General features: G+C 37.5%; 1 protein-coding gene across 2 annotated transcripts in view; it reads right to left on the reverse strand.

Annotated features, from left to right (window-relative positions):
- Positions 1 to 221: 221 nt before the first annotated feature.
- Zfpm2 (zinc finger protein, FOG family member 2) overlaps positions 222 to 25,786 on the reverse strand; it is a 423,581-nt gene continuing 398,016 nt past the window's right edge. For both annotated transcript variants that reach the window (XM_048358457.1, XM_048358459.1), the window contains 3 exons: positions 10,304 to 10,510; positions 5,731 to 5,955; positions 222 to 3,756 (listed from right to left, as the gene is read on the reverse strand). In XM_048358457.1, the coding sequence (XP_048214414.1) occupies positions 1,265 to 3,756; positions 5,731 to 5,955; positions 10,304 to 10,510 (2,924 nt within the window). In that variant the 3' untranslated portion in view covers positions 222 to 1,264. The remainder of the gene's footprint in view (positions 3,757 to 5,730; positions 5,956 to 10,303; positions 10,511 to 25,786) is intronic.

Raw genomic sequence — 25,786 nt, forward strand, 5'->3', positions numbered from 1 at the left:
TCTTTGTCTCTCTCTCTATGGCAAAAAACAAATCATCATCTCTTAACTACAATTCAGGACCACTAACCAAAGAGAAAGAATAGGAATCTGTATGCCTAAAGCAACTGATCTGCAAGCCACATGTAACATACAATTGATGTCAACATGTTGACTTTTAGGATGTGACACATTTAAGAGCTCAGTAAATTTTCTTCAGTATTAAAGAAAAGGAAAGCTTTCCAAACTTCTCCAACAATCTGGAATTTTATTCCATCCATGTACATGCATAGTAACAACATTTGTTGAGAAATTATTTCTATCAGAAGTAGAACATTATCTTTGTGATCACCAGGTGCAGTATTGCTACTCTTATATTTTTAAATAGATCTTATATATGAATTAAATTCATACTTGCAGCATTGAGTTTAGGGTTTTGATTTAGACTGTGCCTTTCAAAAGATAAAACTGATTAATGCGACTTCATTACTTACAATACTGCTTCTAGTAATGTTGTTCATTCTTTATAAAGTATTGCGTTCAACAGCAAAGGTTTAAAAATTGAGACAGCTGCATCAGCGAAAGAAAATACAAGTACTATACAAGAAGAAAATTGCCATCTTCATTTAACATATTAACATACATGTTTTAAGATTAAGAAAATGGACAGAAACGTACAGCTACATACAAATGCAAAGCCTAGTGACTAGAGACCGTATCTGCTAAAATATAAAGTGCAAATGGAGCCTGATTATCCAAGAATTGAAATCTTAAGGCGAACTTATAGCATGTGTATTTAGAACATCTTTGCAAGTTATATTTTAGCATTTACATAGATCGGCAACAGCATAGAAGAAAAAAAATCAAGATACACAAGTGCTTTTGAAGCTATTTCTAAAATGCTTTTCTGTATTGTTTGTGACTAGTTTCTTTAAAAGCTACTATACAGTGCAAACCATATCTGCTACACAATAACTATACAATAACATTACAAATGACTTTAATATAAAGTTTTAAATAAAAAATAACATAACCACAGCTATGAATACTGCTGGTAAAATAAATTAAATTTTTTCTGAAAATGGCACCAATAATACACTTTACTAATGGACTGTAATGAAATTACATCTTAAGTCTTCAACTCAGCCATAATGAATTATCTCCTGATTGCCCAGTTGTAATTCAAACAGCTTTATTTTTATTTTTTATTTTCTTGTTCTGGACTGGTTAAGAACAACAAACTAAACACTGGTACCAAAGGTGACTGAAGTTGGTGTATCCGATCAGTTCATTTGACGTGTTCAGCGGCATGTGATGAACAATAAAACTTCTTGTGAGTTATAAAGTTTGAAAGGTTATTGAACTGGATGTCACACAGCCGGCAATACTTCCCACTGGTGGGGGCCTGGGTGGAGCCATTCACTCCTTTTGCTATACTAGACAACTGCTCCTCTGCTGTGGGAATTCCTGGGGACACATTTTCATTGGGAGCTAAGGGGTTCTCAGAGATCCACGAGGGAGATTTGTGACCATCTTCATGCTGAGGATTCTGGGAAATGTTCTCTTGCTGTGGATTGGCGGCGGGTCTCTCGTCTTGTTTCAGTCCACCATTGACAATGACCATGCCTCTGTTTTTGGGTAGCAAAGGGAGAGAATCTTTCTTGGGCACGGCGCACCCATTGGAGGAGGCCTGGCCTTTAGGAGATTCATTTTCCGCATTTGTGCTTTGCTCCAAATCAGAGTTATGGATGACGAGAGAACCAGAAATGTAATCAGTTGGCTTTATGCCGTAATAGGGAGAAAGCTGGTCAGCTCCTTTCGCCTTCTTTATGGCTCCGGGGTAAAGACATTGTGGGAGAAACAAATGCTTGTTTTCTTCTTTCGTAGCAATGAGCTGCGCAGCTTCGCTGAAGACTTTCAGGCCCTGCAGGGTGGCTAAATGGGATGAAAACAAGTTTCCGTTGGGAGAAGGCTGCTTGGGGTTCCCGTTCTTCTCCGATTTGACGATGCCTCTCTCGAAGCTGACTTCGGGGCTGTTCCGCTCGCTCTCGGGATTCGGAAACACTTTGCCATCGAGTTGAGTCAGGTCGTTGCGCTGGTGTGCCGTCACCGGACAGAAATTCTGCTTGTGGGCCAAGTAATTCTCCACCTTATTGAAGCTGATCTTGCACACAGTACACTCATGGTAGTCCAGCAGCCTTTTGGGGGATGCGGTTGTCCGCTCGGACTGGGATAAGCACTTTTTGCTGAGATCGATGGGCACGTCCATCTCGAGGCAGGAAACACTGGAGTGTGTCGTGTCACATTTCGAAACCGGAACACATTTGTTCATGGTCAGGGACGTTTCCAAGTGCTTCGAGACGATTCCTGGGAAGATATCACAGCGTGGGTGGAAGCAGTCTCCTAGCCCTTCGGTGGGCTCTTGAGTGGAGGTGCAAGGGTTGCTGAGATTGGCGACATCAAGAAATCGCTGTGGGACCAGGGGAGGCCTTTGCTCCTGCTCGGGTAGGCACATCTCGTACATCTTCCTTCGCTTGCGCGTGCGCATGGTTCTCTGCATGGCAGGCACTTTGCTGGAAGCAGATCTCTTCAGCGGAGGGTCGTGGCGGGTGGCGCAGTAATACTGTTTGTGAACCATGTAGGTCTCGTGCCGGCTGAAGGTAATGTTACAAGCTTCACAGGTGGTCTTATTTGGGTCACTTTCTCCATCCACTAAGGGGACACTGGGGTTTTTCACATCGACAGGTTTTCCATTGATTTTGTCATCACTGCTACCGGAAGTGGAAAGCTTCTTAGCTTGGGTGGAAAAGTCTTTGTCATGGCCCTTCCCATTTGGCCCAATTAAATCTAACACAGCAGACGAATTGATGCAGGACGTTGGAAGAAGGGGGTTATCGGGATCTGCCGAATGGGTGGCTGGATTGAGAAGGTTGATGGACGTCTGGCCGGCGTTGGGACTCACAGCTTCGGATATCTTTTCTGAAACACTGGGGAACTCTGGAGACTTCGCCATCTGCTGCCATCGGCTGCTGCAATAATGTTTTTTGTGCACGAGATAATTATCCAAATTATTAAATGTTATGTTGCACTCAAAACAAGTGGCCCCTTTGGGCATCAAAGGGCTGTAAATAACAGGAGGGTAGCTACTACTGCCATGCCTCAGTCGCCGGTGCACCAGTTCAGACATCTTGGCTAGGATCTCTGAAGCTTGGGGTACCATTGTGATATCTTGGGGAAAAGCAAATTGAGATAGGAAAGGGCCCACAGGGAAAGAAGGCCCGATGCTAGGCTGGACTGGAGATGAGGCAAGCCTTGGGCTGGAAGGCTCAGACTTAATTTTTGTGTAAGAAAAGCTCTGTTTGTTTGCTGTTGGTTGTATCTCTGATCTCTGGTTAGTGAGGAAGAGTTGAGTCTTTTTCTCACACTTGTCCAGCTCGGTGTCAGAGCTCGCATCTTTAGTCTGCATAGCCTTTTGGCTCTGAGAGAGTTCGTTTCTGGCCAACAAGTCTGTGGCTGGCTGTAAGCTGTCTTCTGGTCCACTTGGAGAGTGTTCCATGTCACTTTCTCTAGGGATTTTGCTGCTAGGGGCATGAAGTTCCTGGTGTTGCACTAACTCCCTCTGGGTTTGGAAACCAAAATGGCAGTGATTGCACCGGAAGGCAGCTTGAGTGAGATGGGAAAACAGGTGTTGGTGGAAATTGATCACAGAATCAGCAGTGTAGCTACAGACGGTGCATTTCAGACTAGCACCAGGTGGGAGAAACTCCTCCATTTTCACTCCTGGGAAGACACAAAATTAAAAACAAACTGAGACCTAGATACATGTTGGTTTCCAAATGAGAGGAAACTTTAATAGTAATCAAATGCTTTCAATCAACATGAATTGAAATCTTACAGAATCTTATTTAGAATGGTAACTTTTCACTTGTGAGATGTGTAATCATCTTAATGGCCCTGATTAACTCCCGAATCACCTTCCCCTGAATGATAGCACATAGTTGGGGTCATTGTCATTGCCTCCATTTTATGGGTCAAACAAACTCAAGGAAGTTAGAGAACGGATTATGGTAATAAAGCTATGAAGTAATAGAGCCATACATAGGCCTCTGGTTTCTTTCTTTTTTTTTTTCTATCTTTTTTTTGGGAGTGTTTTCTGCAAGTACTGCATGTTGAACTCATGGTTTCAGTGATGTTTTTTAGGTTTTTCTGTTCAAGATTGGCATTCTTTCACTTGAGCCACAGCTCCACTTCTAGTTTTTCAGTGCCTCTTTAGAGGTAATCTCAGAATTTCGTAAAATTTCCTGCCTGGGTTGGATTCAAGCCATAATCTTCAGATCTTAGCCTCATGAGTAGATAAGTTAACAGCCATGAGCGTGGCAGGGCCTCAGATTTTAAAATCTCTAAACTTCTCACTGATAAACTCTACAGGAGGAAGTGAGTATTCATTAAGAGGCTCTGCTAAACAACATCGTTGACAACAACAACAAAAAAACTATGTGAAAATAAGAGACCTTCAGCAGTATACTAGGTATGGCCTTTATTCAGAAGAACCAAATAGACTCTTTTGTAAAATATGCAAAACCAGAATTGTATTCATTCATTTTGTTCAACATGTTTCATCTCTATCCAATGCTGCTGCCATTCACCAGGTAGACACCAGTATAGTCATTTGGACTGGTATTCCTGCTGATGGATCATTGTCCATTTCCAGTTGGTATTAAATATTTTGAATATCACATGGACTGTGGAAGGTACCTAACACTAAGATCAACTCTAGTTTTCATAAAATTAGGTACAATTCATTTTCAGTTTTACCAAAAGAAACTATCACCCTTTTGGTTTTCTGCTTGGCTTGACTTGACAGCTGACACAACCACCCTGTTTCTGCCTCCCTTCCTTTAGGCCTCCCTGAAGCCAGCTCATTGTAAAGAAAGGGGAGAGGATGATGGATGGAAATACATTTTATAGGTGCAAACCATAGGTTCACAGCATGGGAGGTCAGGAGTATTTCAAAACGTAGCATTTGTTTCAATTTTTCAATGATTGGGATGTCAGCTGAGGTATTCTATAAATTGTATAGTATAGATATCAAAGAACTGATTCCCAAACCCTGGTTTTACTTCACCCAGGAGTATGCCTAGGAAGAATTAGAGTTGATCAATTTTAGTAATTTCATTGACTTGAATCTGAAAAATAAATGTGAATCAGGGTGCAATAATATTACACTAACAATAGTTGGCATACAATTCCAAAATAAAGGGGGATAGTTTCTAATTTACTGTTAAAAGATGGCTTAGTAAAACTTCATTTTTCAGCCTCATTTTTCTTAAAGAATTTAGAAACATAACACTAGTTCTTTTAGTAAAGTGAATTATAACAATGCACACTTTGAGGTCACTTTCTGTATACATATTTTAAATGTTAATTTCCTGAATATGATTTTTAAATTGGATCTATGAAAAGAATAGTTTCAATTGAATTCAGCAATTCCTTTTTAAGTGCACCTGCTGTTTATTTCCTACAATAAAGTCAGTTTCTAAAGATCATTTGGCACTTAAAGTAGTAAATATTAATGACAATACACAGATAATATTAAAACTTTATTTTTAAAATGATTCTGCATTGCCTCAAATGAAAACAATGATTGAACCAGAAATTTGAAAGATAATAGATGGCAGATAGATATGTACACATGTTTAGTATGGAAAGAATGGAGTCTACTGGAGCAATAGAAGGCACAAAAGAGGCCCTTACCACTGTGTGAATTCAGGTGCATTTCTAGAGCTCGAGCATTTGAAAAGCTCTTGGTGCACTGTGGGAAGGGGCACAGGCTGGAAATCTGATGAGTACTGTCTTCAGTTTCTTCAGACACTGGAGCAGCTTCTCTTTGCCTTCCACTGCAGTAGTACATCAAATGGGCTTGCAAGTTCCGCTCACTACGGTACCAGATGCCACAGGATTTGCAAGGGAAGATATCCTCTGTGGGTACAAATACAGAGACACATTAGCCACTGTTTCTTGGAGCCAAGCAAATGTAAAGCATCATGCATTTGGATTATTTTTTTCTGAGTCCCCTCTCAGGTTCTACAGACAATGCAATCAGACAGTGAAAAATATGGACTTGGATATAGTTCTGCAGTTCAGGAGTAGGGTTTTAAAAACTGATATTATCTCAACTTCATACAAATCCTTTGGAAAATTATACTATAGGGGTTCTCAATGTTGAAAGCAAAAAAATATAAATTTTTATATGTGTCATTTAAAATGTGCATTTATAGTGTTGGAAATTGGTTTTCCTGACTGATTGGACACAATGTCAACATATGATGCAACATTTATGACAGTCTTGATGAAAAATCATGTCATCATACTTCCATTTAATAAATTCATGAAGGAATGCCTACTGTGTGCCAGCCTCTATATGGATTGAATGTAAAACAAATGGAAATAGGAAAGAGGTAACAGTGAGCAACCAGGGCTGGTGGAGCATTACATTACAGTGGATGGCTATCCAGATACAGGAATCTCACAATGCTCTAGAGCCTAGAAAGACACACTTACTAGGGTGTTGGAGGGATGGGAAAGTAGAGGATGAAAGAGAACATAGAGAGAAGAAAAAAATACATCTGACCTGAAATTTGAAGGGAAAAAGATAGATCTATCCAGTTGAAGAAAGGAACTTGGGTCATCTTGATCAAGAAATCAAACCAAAGCTTTAGGAGCATGAGAGAGTGACAAGAAGCAGGCTTTGAGCCTTTTCTTTATGATTGAGGCTAAGAAACTGATAAACGCATAAGCAGACACTTTTAAAATTTAGATTTTGTGTTGGTTGTAGAGACCTACATAATACAGAATAAGAGCATGGAGTCTAGATTTGGTGGTGGTGAATTTGGAAGGATCATCCTTGAGTCATGAGTGGCAAAAGAACTAATTAATGTAAACTGTAACAAGGTTACAATTGCAGCTCATGGTCATAATGTATCTATTAAGTCAAGTGTAATATATATGATATACATGTATACATATGCACATATACATATAATTTTTCTCTGTCCAGTCATGGAAGATTTCCCATGTGTGTTCATTTCACCTGAGCCCATTTACACACGAGGAAATGTTACCATATGTCTATTATTACAAAAGTGGTTAAACTAAGATTGGAATCCAGTCTTAAACTTTCTTCCACATTGTCTGAATGGTAAATTGGCAGAAAGAAAAGCCTATCAAGGAAGTGGAAATGTGTGGAAAAGATGGACCTATACTTTGCAGTTAGATGCCAGAGCAGCACTGAATACATAATAGTTTCATTCATCATTGAAAGGGACAGAGAATTGATGACTAGGTAATAGTGCAGTACTGGTGGCCCCATATGACCCTGGGTTTTTGTTGAGTGTGTGTGTGTGTGTGTGTGTGTGTGTGTGTGTGTGTGTGTGTGTGATAGTGCTTGAACTCAGGGCCTAAGCACTGTTCCCTGAGCTTTTTTGCTCAAGGATATTACTCTACCACTGGAACCACAGCTCCACATCTGACTTTTGTTGGTGGTTAATTAGCAATAAGTCTCACAGACTTTCTTGCCTGGACAGCTTCAAATTGTGATCCTCAGATTTCCTCCTGAGAATTTAGGATTACAGGCATGAGCCACTGGTACCTGTTACAACTCTGGATTTTTATTTAATAAATTAAATTGCTTTATTTTTATTATAGAGATTATGTGCAGAAGGACTACAATGACACAAGTCAGGTAATGAGTACATATGATACCATAGAGTACAATTACCACTATATTTTGTACAGATAATTTTGTACAGTATCTTCTGTTCCATCACTCCCTCCCAGTCACTCCCTCCCATTTCCACCTATGAGTTTTATAAGTCACTTTCATCAGAGTCTAGTGAGCTCTTCTGCTGTGCTTTTTCACTTTTTCCCTCAAGTTCTGTGCCCTCCCCACCCTCCCCTAGACATACATGTGAATACACCATACCTAAAATAAAGGAGGGTGAATAATCAAAAACTAAAAACTAAGAGAAGGGCTGGGAATATGGCCTAGTGGCAAGAGTGCTCGCCTCATATACATGAAGCCCTTGGTTCAATTCCTCAGCACCACATACATAGAAAAAGTCAGAAGGGTGCTGTGTTTCAAGTGGCAGAGTGCTAGCCTTGAGCAAAAAGAAGCCAGGGACAGTGCTCAGGCCCTGAGTCCAAGGCCCAGGACTGGAAAAGCTAAACAAAACAAAACAAAACAAATAAAAACCTAAGAGAAAAAGTCTTTTGTTTCCATATCTTGGAGTTCTTTTTAGTATGGAAAATACCTTATATAAACATGAACAGGCATTTAGGCATTGCATCTTTATGATTCTCCTCTAAGAGTTTCCTCTTTTGATATCATTGTGTGTGAGCATCTAGAACCCTGTATAATTTGTCATTTTAGACCTGCATTTTAGACCTAACATCTGCACATCAGACAGAACATGCTCCATTTGTTTTTGTGTGACTCTGGATTTTTGGAATAGCATCTTTAGAGTCCATAGAGAGAAAAGAAGAATGCTATAAGGTGGGACTGAGCCAGGAAAACCAGGGCATAGGGTCACATTAGAGAGGAAGAATTTTCTATTTCTATAAAAGACACAGAGGAACATGGGACAAATGACAACAGAGGTCTAAAAGAGCAAAAACAGATAGACGGTTGTGGAACCAATGATAGGGAAGGAAATGAGTCTGAGAAATTTATGTAACAGGACATAGGAGAAAACTAAGTATAAAATACTGCGGACAGGCAAGGAAAGCCAGTGAACTATGCACCTTCAAGTCAAAATTATGTATTGTCTACTGTTTCCTACTTAATCCCTTACTCTCAAGTTACTTAAATTTACATGGTTCTGGAAACTATACTAGTTCATCAAGTACGCACTTCAACTCAATGCCTTTAACTTAGTAATTATAGGAAAAAGCCAAAGCTCCACACACCTACACTAAATCATTTAACATGAACAGTTTCTTTGCTATCAAAGGCAGAATATATGATCTAATATAATTAGAATTATTATTTATTCACTGAAGCTCTGTAACAGTGTGAGGATACATGATGCTCCTTGTAATAAAAAATGAATATTATTGGGTATTTAGTTTAATACAAAGACATCACATCTCTCTTGATTTCCATTCTGTATCAGTCTCACGGATTTTCAACAATATTAGTTAAGCTGCATTAAAACTAAGTACTGATATATTAAAACTAAAAATTTAAAACTATCAACTAACTTTAGTGTCCTTTCTCCTCTACACATGTCTACCTTTGCATAGAGCTCATTCAAAGCAGATCTGTCTAGAATACATATCTCATAATATAGTATCAGTTTATGTGTTTAAGGAATATGTACTCAATATTCTTTTGTTGTTGTTATTGTTAGTCATGGGATTGAACTCAGGGCCTGCACATTATCCCTGAGATTTTTTGCCCAAGGCTAGCACTCTATCACTTTGAGTCACAGGCACCACTTCTAGTTTTCTGGTGGTTAATTAGAGATAAGACTCTCACGGACTTTCCTACTCAGGCTGGCATTGAACCTCGATCCTCAGATCTCAGCATCCTGAGTAGCTAGGATTGCAGGCATGAGCCACTAATGCCTGGCTCCATATTCATTTTAATAAAATAAGATTTCAAAGGTAAATTGGCCAGAGAATATTTTTAAAATCTCTATGAACTACTTAGTTCCTTGGCTTTGTTTTTAAAGTAGCTAATGTCTTGATTTATCCTAGATTACTAGGGTTTCTTTCATCCAGGTCATTAGAAGGCAAACAAAATCTCTGCATCTGTGCTGAAACAAAGTATTCTCCTAAGCCTAGTAAGAATTAACCTTTGCACAGATGCACATTAATATAAGATTACATAATCATTGTAATTAATCGCCAAAAGTTTGGTTTATATGCTTTTTAATTTTTTTCAAGTTTTAAAAAATAAAAATTACTCTACTAGTGAAAAATCAGTAATAATTCCTGGATTCCTCAAAGCTGAATAGCATTTAATGCTATTCAGCTAGATTCAAATATTACTTTTTATATGTGTGACATCCAGGAATCAAATCTTACTGGATGTATGTATTTTTTCTATATTCCAATGATATTTTCACAAAAAAGCATTCTCTCTCATGCACACACAAGTGCACGCACACACACACACAAACAAGCGCACGCACACACCTAAAGTAAAACTTAGATGATAAAATTGGTGATAAAAAGTCTGTCCCCAGTTGGTTGTCTGTCAGTAGATGTTTTTTTCTGCCACAAATACCCATCACATAAAGCTGGGCTTCCAGCTCTCAGCACTTACTATTGACAATAGCTGTAGGCAAAATAGAAGCCATGGCAGCTTGCTGAGGAAGCAGTTGAATCGAATCCAGCAGGCGTGCAGGGTACATCCCTTCTGTGAGAGTCATCTGACTGGCAGCTTGTAGCCTTGAGTCAAAATCCACCACAAAGGCAATTAGCTCTTCACCCTCAGAGATGGCCTTCGTCGTCGTACACCAAAGCTGACCCCCTATTAAGAAGAAAAAAAGAGAAAGCAAAGCAAAATTGACACGGAATACTCCAGGAGCCTGTCTGAGGCTAGATGGATGTCAACAACACCTCACATTGCTCACATCGCTTTCTACTGAGAGGAATATTTGATCAAGACCACAGTTGCTTTCCCAAACTGCCTCTGTGGAGAACTGTATTCCTGGCCTTAGTGAACTGTTTAAGGACCAGAAGTAGTAGAAGACCAAGAAAAGTATAGACAGAGTCCATAGAAAGTTCCTCCCAACTGTCTGTATTCCAGGATTACCTCAATCCTTATCTCATTAAGCATGCTACCATTCACAGTATGACACTTGAAACCCTCATGGTAAGTTTCCAGCTGCAGATGTTGACTTTTGATAAGTCTTTCTCTATTTTATGGATGCTGTTTTCTCTGTCTGTCTGTCTGTCTGTCTCTCTCTCTCCTTCTCTCAATTCTTTTCTTTTATCAGTATTTTCTTTTGTCATCAATACTTGATGCTCCAAACTTCAAAAAAGTAAATCGAAGCTCCTAAAAATTTATAAACTTAAACTGAAATTCCAAGCAGTTTGATTGTCCCAGTGTCAGTCTGTTGCCATTTTTGTACTTTTTTCCCTTTGGCTAAGTGATCTTTACTTATATAATGTCCTTTATAATGTAGCCATTTTTATCTCCTGTTACCCTGCTTGAACTTTCTGAGAACAAGATATGCCAAAGATCCTTTTCAAAAAGGCTTATTTAAATAAAGATTTGTTTAAATGAAAAGGAGCCTGTCTTCAAACACTCAAGATATACTCTGGTTCTGCACTTCAAATGATCATGTGTGGAGCATTAAAAAGAAAAATTAGCTATGCAAGCACATCTTCTAATGTATTGGAATGTGATAGTGAATGCTCATTTATTTAACATGTTTAGACAGGCAAAGCACTTATATTTTGTTATCTACACTCTCAGGCCTAGATATGTATCCTATATAGTTACGTCTGAAATAATGTGGCATCCTTGATCTGTTATAAAAAGCTTTTCTCCCCTACATTGTGTATATATTGGAAGGTTGTATATGCACTCATTAGGTAAGAAAAAATTGTACTCATTTTGGTAAGTCATATTGTTCTCTTTATCTTTCAGCATAACTGTCTTTTCAGCTGCACTTCATTTTTTCTCCCCTCAGAGATCATGGTTTTTAAACAACTTGTGGTGAAAATCTGGTGGAGGAGATAACCACAGCTCAAGATACAGCTGAGTTGAACGCAGGAATGGGGACAAGGTTTCAGAGAAACTGTGGGGCCCATTAATTAAGTGAGATGATTAAGTTTTAAAAGAAAACAAACAAAACACCACCCATCATAGTATATGTTGTTTTAAAGACCATATATACTATTTCAAAATAGTATATATTTTTAACAAACATTTAAAAAAACTAAAATTACAATCCTTAAACTTGTGAGTAACTTGCCACACATCTATACCGGACAATGCTGACACTTTGCTACTAATGGATCCAAAAGCCCACAGGTTTTCCACCATTGAATAAAACAGATTTACCTTGGCTGTCGTTTATTTACTTGCAAATGACAGAACTTGAAATATATCATTAGTGAATTGGATGAGAAACAGAGGTGTCAGGTGGGGGATTTCTAGCGGTGGCATTCTTTGCCCCTGAAAACCTCGGCTTCAACTGCTCTGCCTTTTCTGATGTGCACAAATCTGATGTGTACCATATTTGATCATCATTATCATTTCCATCTCATTTATGGTTTAGTCAGAAAATATCATTTAAAAAAGTTAGAGCAAAAGTGAACTGTGGAGACTTGATGAGGAAGTGCCTCTTAAGTAGTAGCCAAAATAAGGGTTGTTGCATTTGTCATGGGAATTGCACAATAGTCCATATTATGGCTTCTTTTCATAAACAAAAAAGAGCAGAATGAACAATCTTGAAGTGGTTGTATCTGACTCATAGTAGGGAAATATTCTACATTGATTTAAGTGAATGAACACATTCCTGTCCTGGATTGTTTGTCCCTACCAGACTAGAAAGTAAACTCTAGGGTTAAGATGTGTTACACCATGGCCCTTCAGTTGTAAGAATTAGTTGTGAGGGAGCAAACACTCAGATGAAAGAGGCATGACAGAAAGAGAAGAGCAACAACTACTCAGGAAGGCAGATAGTGCTGGTGGCACTAACTAGGTGGTAGGTTGGTATCTTTTTATTTTATTTTTTGAAAGTCCTGGGGCTTGAACTCAGGGCTTGAACACTGTCCCTGGCTTCTTTTTGCTCAAAGTTAGCACTCTACCACTTGACCCACAGTGTCACTTTCAGCTTTTTCTGTCTATGTGGTGCTGAGGAACAGAACCCAGGGCTTTGTGCTTGGTAGGCAAGCACTCTACCACTAAGCCACATTCCCATCCCATAAGTTGGTATCTTAACAATAAGTATTAGACAAAGAACAACAACAGTGGACAATTTGTGTTACTTACGAGTGCTTCCTTTGGACATGATAGATTTCATCTCTTTTAATCCTGTCAATTAATGTATGAGACAAATAGTATCTTCCTTACTTTGGTGTTGGGGAAAAAAATGAGGCTTGAAAGGTTTAGCTAACTTTCTCAAGGCTGCACACATAGTCAGTAGCAATATCATAACTCAGACTTTGGCTTGTCCAACCACAATTGTGTGACTAAGGATGCATATATTTGTGGATCACAACTCGTATATTAGAAATGAAAATAGTTTCCAGCAGTCAATATGTGTCTAAGAAACTGGAAGAATCAGTTTCTTTCTCTACTGATTTTAGAGCTATGTTAAATACTGCGAACTACAATTTACAGTTGTTTGAAATGTGGTAGTATTCATGTTGAAATCATTTGAATGCACAAACATACTATGTCATGTGATAGTTATTTGAGATCCTTATACCAAGTGTCTTCATAATGGAAAGAAACAAAAATAATATTTGCCATTAAAATTAGGACAGTATTATTAAAAAACACAATTGTTTGTTGATGATGTAGAGAGATAGCAAAACTTGTGCACCATATGAGAGAATGTAGACTTGTACAATAGAGTGATACTTTTAAAAGTTAAAAATATAATTACCCATTATTTAGCAATCCTACTTTGGGTAAGTATATATCCCAAAGGACTAAAAGCACTGAAGTTTTATTTTTATCCACAGGTTTATAATATTGCAGCACTGTTCACAATAGTTAAAACATACAATTAGTTCTTGTCCTTTGACAGACAGTTAAGGAAAATATGGCCTATATGTACAATAGAGTATTATTTAGCCTTACAAAGAAGGAAATTCTGGCACATGCTACAGCAATGGATCCACTTTGAGTACATTATGCTAAGTGGAATCAGTCACACACAAAAAGGGCCAATACTATAGTTAAATGATTTGACTGGTTTGGATAGCTAACATATTCTGTATGCTGGAGACAGCAGATATACTGGTGGTTGCAGGGCGGGGTGGTTGCAGGGGATGAAAAGTTAAGATTTAGCAGCAAGGTAGTTTAAGTTTGTCCAGATGAAACATTCTGGGTAAGTACTAGGCTATAGTTTCACAGCAATGTAATGCCATTTAAAATGGTAGCAATTTTTACATAATATCTATTTTACCAACAATTAAGACAGTGTCAATATTAAAGTTAGTTTTTTGCTAAAATATATCTGAGAATCTCCAGCGAATTTTACATGTTTTAGTCACAGCTAAAAAGGTGCTTTCCATATGACATGTTTTTCAAAAGTACACAAGAAATCAAGACTATCTCCTTCTTCTGGTTTTATAAGTATATTTATCTGGTTTTGGATTCAATAATTAAATACATGAGGCATTAACTTATGAAGAAAATGAGATTTTTATTTTTTAGTACCCAAATCTGCCAAATAGCAGTAGCACAGGTTCCCTGGAGAGATCCCAGTGACCAATAATAGATCATGTATGGAGGAGTGTTCACATCTCCAAACAGAAAGTCAGAGATGAGCCAGGATCTACAGCATTGGGAGAATCCATCTCCCAATTGACCCTGAGACTTCCTATCAGCCCATCTCTTAAAGTTATAATCACCTTCAATACCGTACACCTAGGGGCTGGAGGTCTTGCAGATAAAACTTTGGGTTGGGGGCAGCAACTTCAATAATGTAGCATCAAGCTACTAGTTGAACAAATCTCTCCTTCAAAGTCACATACCCAACTAAAATGAAAGTTGTCACTTGCCCACACTCATTGGAATGCATTTTGGATACTTTTTGAGTGCTTTAGCTCCAGTGAGTTTGTTGATTCAAATTTCCACCTGATTCTAGTGCCAGTAGATTGTTCTTATCAGATTCGATTTAAACAATGAGAAGACTGTGTAATTTATTCCTATTTTCCTGTGATACTAAAAGGCCAGAAGTTTAAGTTATTAGTTCAAGGTTACAGAGAGGAGATAATTTCCCTAAAGCTAGGATGTCAGGCTTACCATGATACTTAGATATTCTTCAAGAAGAGGTTTGGTGAACTTTTTCTCAAATCACAGTGGTCTCTAATGATGCTCCCTATTTCACCCTCTTAGGTAATATGGACATAAGCTACTGACGTCTGGCTGGACTACCGATCTTACCTGAACAGTAGATCCATTTGGAGAGTTTTTAGTCAATATCCATTGTGAGACCTAGATCAAATCAAAGTCTCAGGTAGTAAAGTTTGGGTTTCCTTTAGAAGCTTTTTGCAATCTTTCAGAAGCTTCCCAGAATCCTCAATACACCCCTAGATTTAGGAGTAATTGGCAAGGGACAAACTGCCTGCATCTTACTTAGGCTTCATCATCAAATGTCTCCTGAAAATGGTCAGACAATTAAGTAGAGAAACAATCCATATTTGGAACTCGCTAAATGACAGTTAGAAGTGGAAATAGCTGTGAGTCTTCCATGTTTTCATTAATGGGATTCTAGGATTGTGGAATGAAGGAACGGCTAAACAAACAAGTGTGGATAAATTTAAAGTCCTTTCAAATGAACAAGCTAGTTAGGAATTCAATGAATTTGTAAATTATGTTTGGTTTCACAATTCTTATTTTGATGTCATTTTGAGGTATATAACTTATTATAATGACCAATGATTTTGCGTCCCCCAAATTATTATGATTTATTTTATTTTCTAAAGGTAATATACAGAGTGATTAGTTATATAAGTCAGGTAAAGAGTATATTTCTTTTGCAAGTATTACCTCTTGCTTCATTTTCTCCCAGGTTTTCCCTCCCGACGCCCCCTCCCCGCCAACTTGTATAGTTCAACATAGTGTCTAGTGACTGCCACTGCTATACTTGTTCACCTTTTGTCCCACCATTTCTGTGTTCCCCCAGTCTACCCAAATCAGATAAACTTATGTACAAAACAAAGATTACAGAAATCAAAGACAATAACAAAGAAGGGGGTGGGGGGAAGAAGCAAGAAACATAGGTTGCATGATTTTTCTCATTGGTTGTAACTAGAAAATGCCTATACATAAACAAGTAAACACAGTGGATGGTAAGTGACAAAAAATATATACCCTTGGACACGATAAATTGTATGGAATTCTAGACATTCACATAGTGAGACCAAAGGAGGATATTCTCAGGAAAGGATCAAAAAAGTTCAAGAGCTATGGTATATGAACATAAAGTGATATTTATTGAAATGAACTCCCCAAGTGATTGACAGATCATATTGTGTAAACAAGAGCAAAAAAAATCCCATCACATTTCCCTTGGATAGACTTGATATCTTTATCAAGTGATATCAGGCCCTCACACAGCTATCTGGAATCTTTCTGGCTCCCACCAATTGGACAGGTTATTTTAGGCATCCCTTTTTCTCTGTCTCTCATGTTGCAAATGTTGTCCCTGTCCCAAGTGTTCATGTCACATCCAACTCCCTTCACAACCAAGGACAAAAACATTTGAGGTTTAATAAAGAGTAGTCACAACTACAACCTTGACATTCTTGCAGAAGCATGTACTTGCTATTCTAAGGAATGTTTATGATCAAGGTTCTTATAACACAGATACTGTTCCTAACAGACGGCTTATACATTTTCCCCATAATTGCTGTCAGAACTGCAAGGAAATGTACTACAAGTCTTGATAATAAAGAATAAAGTCACAGTTCAAACTCGATTATATTTTGGAAATTCATGCTCTTCTTACTAGAAGCAGTGGCCTTAAATATCTCCCTATCCTGCCAAATTTTTCACTTGCACTTTTTATTATTTATGAAATCAGTGTCTGCACAATGTCATGCAGACCTCTGCTGATAAACTCTAATTAAGATTAAGACAGGCCTTTTGGAAAGGATCCCATCATTAGCAAACATGATAAACACAAAAATACTCCCTACTTGTCAACCAGGAGCAATTCAGTAACCTAACAGTATTATCTGTTGCTAGGATACAGAGCTGACAAAGCTTCAATTATATTGTTCGACCATACCTATAGAGTTCTGTATAAGCAAAATGTATCCAGAATAAAAGCATTTAACTTTGTCCATGCTATCTGCAATTCATAGCTTCATACAATGGTAAAAATCAGGTTAATAATTACATAGCATGCTGAAAAATCTTTTCCATGTGTAATTCTATACATGTTTCTTTCTAATTTATCTTCTGTGATTGATAAACGCTTACTTTGTAAAAAAATATATATATATATACATATATATATATTTATATAAGAAAATGCAAGCAATGTGAAGCTGTATACCTGTAGCACAACTAGTGGGCTCATCAAGATACTGACCTATGTTTAGCATATGAATATAGAAGAACAAATTGAACCAATTAAATCACATTTAGATTTTGCATTATTCTGCCTCAACATACAGAAGGATAAGGGGCCATAAGCAAGCAGATAGGGATACCAGTGTGAATCTTAATGCTAAGTTAAAAAATACACACCTGCACTTAACAATACAACAGAAAACAGATGACGTAAACCAATAATTTATTCCAATGGCATTTCTAAGGATATTTTAAAAGTTCAAGTAAGTAACTTTTATTCTATAATAATAGGTCATTAAATCTTATTTCTTCTTTTGTGGGGAACTTTAGGAGAAAAAACCCAATAAAATAGCTTCTAAAATAAACATTTGGCCAGGGAGAAAACAAAGGAAAATGCCATGTGTATGGAATGAGAAAGGTTTGGGAATCAGGGTTGAGATTATGTTACTGTTTTTTTTTTCTTATTCTTTTTTTTTATTCAAATTTTTATTATCAAACTGATGTACAGAGAGGTTACAGTTTCATACGTTAGGCATTGGATACATTTCTTGTACTGTTTGTTACCTTGTCCCTCATACCCCCCTCCCTCCCCCCTTTCCCCTCCCCCCCCCCCCAGGTGTTCAGTTCACTTACACCAAACAGTTTTGCAAGTATTGCTTTTGTAGTTGTTTCTCTCTCTTTTTTTTTACCATGTGTCTCTCAAATTTGGTATTCCCTTTGAATGTCCTAGAGATTATGTTACTGTTGGTGACTTTTGGTAGCTTTCACAGAAATTTAGAAAGAAAAGTAATTATGAATAAGTAAATAGAATTTAAAAAGTACTATAGGATTATACACATACCTATGCAAACAAACGGACTAAAGGATGGTGTGCTCAGTGGAGGGCTCCAATGTTGTTGCTATATTGAAAACTAAACAGTTTAACAAGATGAAATAAAGACTGTGGCATAGTTTTTATGGGTATATAATAACTTGCTATAACATTTCTCAATATTTAGAATGATATTTGTGCATGAATCTAAAAAAAATCTATCTCTAAACACAGTGTAAAATGATGATCAGCTGATGACCATAGTTTGACCAATCAAGGGTTAGTTAATAAAAAAAAATTAGGGCTTAATTCATAAAGATTATATGCTGTTTCTGGAGCAAAGCATTCAGAATACCTAGAAGGTGCAGTCACATAAAATTGAAGTCATTTTCTGGAAAACTGAGCATTTAACACATACATACACACAGACACCCATTCACCCAGAGATAGTCAGAGACAGAGAGATTGTAGACTTGTTGCTTCTTTAACTTCTTGTACTTTTACTAACAATTAGAAATTCACACATTATGTATGCTTCTGAAATTTAAGTTTTTTCAAAAATGGGGAGCCATTGGGCAGAATTCCCTAGAAGCTGAATAATGCCTCATTTCACCATGGGACCTGCTCTTGCCTAGATCTCATAGTCCTGACAGGAACACACGGCATATATCTATATGTAGCCACCTTGCTTAATACAAATTTTATAACAAATTCAAATCCAATACTGTTGAAAATTCTTGACAGTAAGGTGGTGCAAGGAATAGAACTTATAAATTATGGGTGCCCCTGCTTTGAAAACCGCTTTGGAGATTTCTTTGTGCCTTGGCAAATACAGTAGGAATATGAGGTATTGTGTGGGTCCTCCTGCACAGCACCTGATAAAAGAATAAAGAGCTGTGACATATTCTTAAAACAATAGAGGAATTAAAGGGAAACAATGGGCCAGCTGCTTCATTAATACAATCAAAAGGGAGCCCAGCACAGAAGAGTCCAGATAATTAAGCACTACTCTTTTAGCCTTCTTTTCTGTATGAAAATTGCTTAAAATGTATTAACTAGTTCATAGTTGTTAGATAGATCTGTGCACTTGTTTATTTAGAGTTGATTAATGCCTTTTTATCCGTATGCAGCAACATGCCAACTCATAGTTTACAATACTTTTTGAATAAAATGGTATAAGAATAATTGATAAGGATCTGCACCATGCACAGCAATAAATCAAAAGCATTTTGCAAAAGGTCTTTCCTGTTTTTAAATAATCTTTAACATTTTTCATTTGTACTCTATGGGAAATGCAGGTCATTTGGGGGTATTCAACTTTCCTAGGCTGCTACTCCTGAGATCTTTTCAAAGAACATTCTAGTAGCTCATAGGTGGGGAAAGGAGTGTGGAGTCAACCTTGGCCAGTAACTCTGGATGCACTTTTGCTATTTGCATCAATGGACATTTAGGGAAAAATATTCCTATTTAAATAAAGGAGGATGGGCAAATGATGAAATTACTAGACAAATGCAAAATCTTTCATTTACTTGATTATGGGAAATGGGAAAAATCATGAGCTCTTTATTATGAAACAGCTTAGAATTTATGAAGAATTTATGAAGAATTTCATTCTTCGACTCTTCTACAGGCAGCCCTTCCCCTGATGTCAACATAAGAATATTTATTTGCTGAAGAATGGCCAAACTGGGATCTTGCCACTGTGTGTCAAATGTGGAAGGTGGATAAAAACTTCCCTCTGCTTTTCTTCTAGATGTTCTTAAGTAAGCCTATGTAAACCCAATTTTGTAAATTATCAACTTTATTATCTCACATGGGCAGGTTCAAAGTAGCTGGGATACTTGACCATATTTCTGAAACGAATAGAAAAGTCTCTTATTACAGTACATCATATAAAATTTCAAATACACAGGCCAGAGTCCTATTTCCAAAGACCATTCTGTATTATGTCAATATTTTATAGGATAAAGAATACTCATTCTGGTCATGAGATCTAAACCTTCCTATAGGCTCCATAAAGTTTTCCATGAATAGATATAGTAGGTATAAACAATATTGTCTGTTTTAAGAGTTATTGCATATGGTTATTTATCATAATATTTTTGTCTTGGTTAAGCTTACAAAACTTACTAAAACTGAAAGCAAACAGATGTACATGTTTAAAGGCCTATGGATGAGCAAATATACTTTTCTGAGTATACAGTTCAAAACCCTTGGTTAATAAATGATTCCTCACGATAGTGCGAAATACTAGTAAATGTTAGTAGTGATAAAATATTACATCCCAGTCTCCCATTCATCAAGTATCTAAGAAATGGACTTAATGAAGCATCTGCAATTTATTTGTCATTTCCAATAGCAGAGACTTTATTACCTAGTATAAAATCAACAGACAATATTGGTCCAAACAGTGTGCAGAACTATGGACATCCTTAATATTCTAAAGGAATTATCTATGTGATAAATCTGAAATGCTATCTTCCCATTTTGTAGACAGAGGGAAAAAAAGAAAAGCTTCAAAATCAGTGCATTTCTTCACTAACTTCTGTTCTCAGTAACCACTGCTTGGCCCAAGCTTATATCAGACACTCATTAGATCTTTTAACACTTGGCTTGTATTCTTTCTTGTAAGAAAATGTCTCCTATGGAGGTAATTTTTCTTCCCCTTTTTAGACATGCACACAGAGCCCCTTTCAGAAAAGTTACCAGAGTCAGTGAGGTCAGATCTGAAGTACACACATTTCTGCTGAAGTCTGTGAGAAGATGTTCTGTCTTAAGAATGAAAAGAACATTCAGAATCATGTGGGAAACCTTTTGAACTGATAGGTTGAAAGGCATGAGACGCAGGTGTCTGACCTTAGGTCTAATCAAATAGACAAGATGCTTTTGATGGGATTTCAGTAGGAAAAGTTGTGCTGGTGGAGTCTTTTCAACATTTCCACGATTTGTATGGTAATTCTCCTAAGACAGGCTGTGCCCCGCTTTGTGAATTGGTGTACCATGGTAGTTAGCTAACGGCATGGCCATCATGATTTGAAATGACCAGCCAAAAGGTGACATTGCACCCCAAAGGCAAGCTGTCACAATTTCACCTGCTGCTGATAAACTGATTACAAAGCTGCTTAAGACTCTGCTTGTAAACAAAAGCATTTATCAACTAATAATTTGCAATAAACTGAGGTAACTCCCAGCTGAGCCCCTAACTGTAATTGTCTTTACCATCTGCCTATTAAAATACCATTCTTCATCAGCAATCAGGAGCAGAAGGGAGGAAATATCCACCAAAATACACAACTTGCAAGCTTATGAATAATCTGAGTGCATTCTAGACTTTCATTATGACTCCTGTGTTGGGTATGCTTAATTTTAATTCTTGCTTAGTCTGGGAATGCTAGGAAATTAGGTGGAAGGGAAATAAACAGGGGAGAGGAAAATAAAATGTTGTGCCTGCTGCTCTGCCGAAGAATAAATTATACAAGTTCATTGTAAGAGGCTCTTTTTAATTTCTTCTTTCCTACTTCCACTTCTCCGTGAAATATCCATTGCAGGATCCAAATGAAAAACCCTCAAGCACCAGGCTGAAAATGAACCTTGCTATGTGTTTTTCAGCATGTCCTTTTCCTTGTTTTTTTATTTTGATTTTTTAAATTCCAAGAGACTTATTAAAGTTTTCAAGGAAGCCAGTGTAACAGGGAAAACTGTGGTAGAGGGGTATTGAAGGGTTGGTCCATGGAGCAGAAGTCCCAGTAGGCTGGCAGGTCCCTGAGTTTGAAGTCACTGGTCTGCCACTGTAAGGAGGAGCCTTTTTCAGTTTCCATCAAGTGATTAAGGGTTCTACACACCAGGCCTCCTTGCCAGTCTTGGGGCTTGAACTCAGAGCTTGAGCACTGTCCCTGGATTCTTTTGCTCAAGGCTAGCACTCAACCACATGAGCCACAGCGCCACTTTTGGCTTTTTTTTTTATATATGTGGTGCTGAGGAATAGAACCCAGGGCTTCATGTATACAAGGCAAGCATTTTAACACTAGGCCAAATTCCCAGCCCCAGAATTTTTTTTCTAAGAAGAACTCTTGCCCCTTAAATAAATATCAGACACATCCATGTATGAAAGACACCAGAGAAGAGGGTCGTTCTTTTCTGTTGTGTTTGCAAAAGTTTATTCTATGACTTCATAAGGTTGATTAACTTTTATGCATATTTCCCAAGATTTTCTCTTCACAAAACATTCTATTTATTAAACCCTTTGCCTTGCATATAGGTTTATCTGAATTGGGGAGGGGAAGGGGAAGCGCAGAAGCAGTGGGACAAAGAGTGAATCAATTCAGCAGTGATTTCCAGTAGTCAGTATGTTGGAAATGAACTATGCAACTTGCGGTGGTGGGAAGGAACCCCTTCAGGAAGGAAACCAAGCCACTGGCACTCGATGATACATTTTAAATAAAATATCTTCAGGTACTATTTATATGAAGTATAGTTCTAGGAGAATTTTATTTTCTCCTTCTTTTACCTTCCTGGGTTTTGAGATTCTTTGGTTGTGGAGACAAGTAATAAGATAGGAAGCCTGAGAAAATGTCACTCAGTGAGAGACCTTACAATGTCTTTTACAAAAGTTAAAAAGCTATATAACATAGCTTATAATTTAATGTTAGAAGGTGACTAGGAGAGAATATGTTTTTAGTTGCTTCCAAATATATAGTGATAAATCGTGGTGTGTTATATACTTTGTCATCTTTTTATGAAATAAAGCTTTTACACTAAATATATGTTTTCATATGGTGACGTGGGTAAATTCAGATTTTCAGAGTAGTTTGAGAACATAGTTTTGAAAAACTCACAACCAGCAGATGGCGCTCAGTGCCTTCTATGAAACAAGCCCAAAGGAAAGAAAATACAACTTTTATTTATTTAATTCTACCTTAAATGTGAACTTGCTACACCAAGCCTTATAATCCCCTAAAGATTTATGTTAATTGACTAAACAACTCCATGGTAATTTAGAGACTATCCCTCTATGCTCATGTAACTGGTCCTGCAGTCCCCTCACGTGCTCATGTCAAGATAACAGAGCATAAAGATGTAACTTTTCCTCACTGAAAGAGGAAAAGAATGGGGAGCCTGAAGTATATCATAAACTCACCAATTGAACAGAGGTTCATTTTCTGCTTAAAATATTACAATCACTTTTTCATTGCTTTTTAGTACCTTGCTGTGTTACATGAAAAATACACTAATCTTGGTTTTTAGAATGGGTTTATAATCTGCATGTTTTAAAGTCCTCTTATAATAAATGCTGTGAGCAAATATACAATGAATAAAATATTGTTTTTGAATTCTAGAAAAATGTATGTGTTTGCATCCACAAAGAAAATAATAGCAACAGTATTGATGTGTGAAGGTTATTATTAATGTAACCCTGAGCAAAATCTTTCTGAAGTTGTTTTTCTGTTTATCTTTATCCTTTTTTGTTTTTGTTTTTGGTTGGTTATGGTGCTTGAACCCTGGGCCTGGGCATTGTCCCTGAGCCTCTTGGTACTCTACTACTTGAGTCACAGCACCACTTCTTGATTTTCTCTTTATCTTTACCCTCCCTTTGCTTACTTGCTTTTCATCCAAGTGTACTTCGGTCTGGATTTCAAGACTCTTGTTTTTTAAGTCATTATAACAAGTTTGTTATTTTAAAACCAGAGCATCTTTGTCAATTCCTCCACAGTGTCTCCTCCGACATTTTCCTATCATTCTATCATGGGCTGCTTTCTTTCTCTTATTTGACTTTAATTTGGCCATGCCTATTGTCATGGTTACCCTGGCTATAAACTCAACCTTTACAATTCTTAAGTGGTAAGTTTCTGGAATTCATTTTGATATATATTATTTTACATGATCAGATGCATAAAGGCATTGCAGTTGTTGAATTCCAAGGCAAAAATCTTTTTTTTCTTTTTTTGGCCAGCTCAGGGCCTGAGCACTGTCCAAGGCTAGCACTCTGCCACTTGAGCCACAGCGCCACTTCCGGCCGTTTTCTGTATATGTGGTGCTGGGGAATCGAACCCAGGGCCTCATGTATACAAGGCAAGCACTCTTGCCACTAGGTCATATCCCCAGCCCCCCCCCCCCCCAAGGCAAAATCTTCTTAAAGCGAGAGGAAAAGTCATCTTGCAAATTTCCAAGGGATTATGTGCTACAAGCTTCAAGTATTCCACCATCGTTTATTTGCAAAGCCTGCTTAGAGCATATACTATATAAAATATGTGCAGTATAGTTACTGTTTAGTCTTATCACCATTAAGGAACTTCAGGATCTCTTATAAAGTATCTTAGCATTTGTGGAAGAAGGGAAATTAAAAGCAAGTACTCAGACAACATAATAGCATATCGTATAATTTCAAAGGAAAAACGGGGCTCCAAGTTCCTGCACATCTACAAAGAGCCTGGGAGTTCTGGCTCTACCAAGTCCTTTGAAAATGTGACTTTCAAGGTCAGCCCTTCACAGACAGTTGGGAAGGGCAGCCTTGAAGGCGGGGTGGCCTCTTGCCAAGGCAGTTGCAGCTGAGTGGGTGATCATATGGGAATGAACTGTAAAATCTCAAATTTTTGCTCATGTGATGATCAAACCAGAGCCAAATGATTTTTCTAAGACTTTGGCCTTCTCTGCCATTTCTTTGGTGTGCAGATTAGAGTGACGAACTACCACATATTAATTTACACAATATTTTAAAGTTTAGTAATTATTTCTAGTAAGAAAATATTTAAAAAATATAGTCTTTTTCATCAAACTAGCACAAACATTCTAAAACTGTTGTCATTCATCTATTGAAAATGTGCTCTATCATTCCTTGAAGGATAAAGAGAAAACACTGTTCATGTATCAGGTGTCCTGATACCTGAGTTGGATGGTTTGTAACATGATTGGCTAAAATAGGTTTATATTTTAAATTGCATTTTGTCTGTTCCCTTCATGTATGGATCTCAAATAGTGGACAAGGAGACTGTTGGGTCCCTCTTCAGAGAAGACTCTTTTCTAGTCAGGAACATCAGGATGTAGGAGAAGTGACAGAGAAGAATTTGACACTCAGGCATGCAGTTTATCAGGCAGGTCATCAGAAAAATTGACTTGGACAGTGTAACAACCCTCGTGCCAACATATTTGTCCTTGTTTGCCAATGCTCAGGTCAAAAATACACTGAAAGCTTTTGCATGATTGGGAGTCTGGGATTGTGCAGAGTGGAGAGAGAAAGGTGGTCTCAAAATGGATTCCTACTGGAAAGGCAGGGTGGCTGTAATTGCTCCATTACTTACTGAGCTAGTGATGTTTTCTTCAGTTTACTCAGCTAGCTAATTTTTATTTAAGCCACATTTCCCTTACTCTGAGAGGATTTTTTTTTAATGTTTGCTCCTTTGATTGCTTGATGCATTTGTTTTAGCAACCAGATATCCAGAATGCTCTACTAATGCATTTTGGTTTTTGGTTTCTAAATGGTACCCTTTAGTGTAAAAGCTTTGGGCAGCAAAGGTATAATGCAGGAGAATAAATTGATGACTTTGTTCATAAAACAGTGTCTATTAAGTTGTACTAATGTATCAAAGTATAAATGATGTTATGGGTTTTGTGAAAAATGGTTTAAATACTTAGTGTGTAATCTCAGTAATGGAGAGACAGATCCTATGATCATAAGCAATCAACTGAATAGAAAATAGACTAGAAATATATGATTTTGTGTCAAAGACCCC

This window comes from Perognathus longimembris, chromosome 12 (genome assembly GCF_023159225.1).
Source record: "Perognathus longimembris pacificus isolate PPM17 chromosome 12, ASM2315922v1, whole genome shotgun sequence".
Lineage (NCBI taxonomy): Eukaryota > Metazoa > Chordata > Mammalia > Rodentia > Heteromyidae > Perognathus > Perognathus longimembris.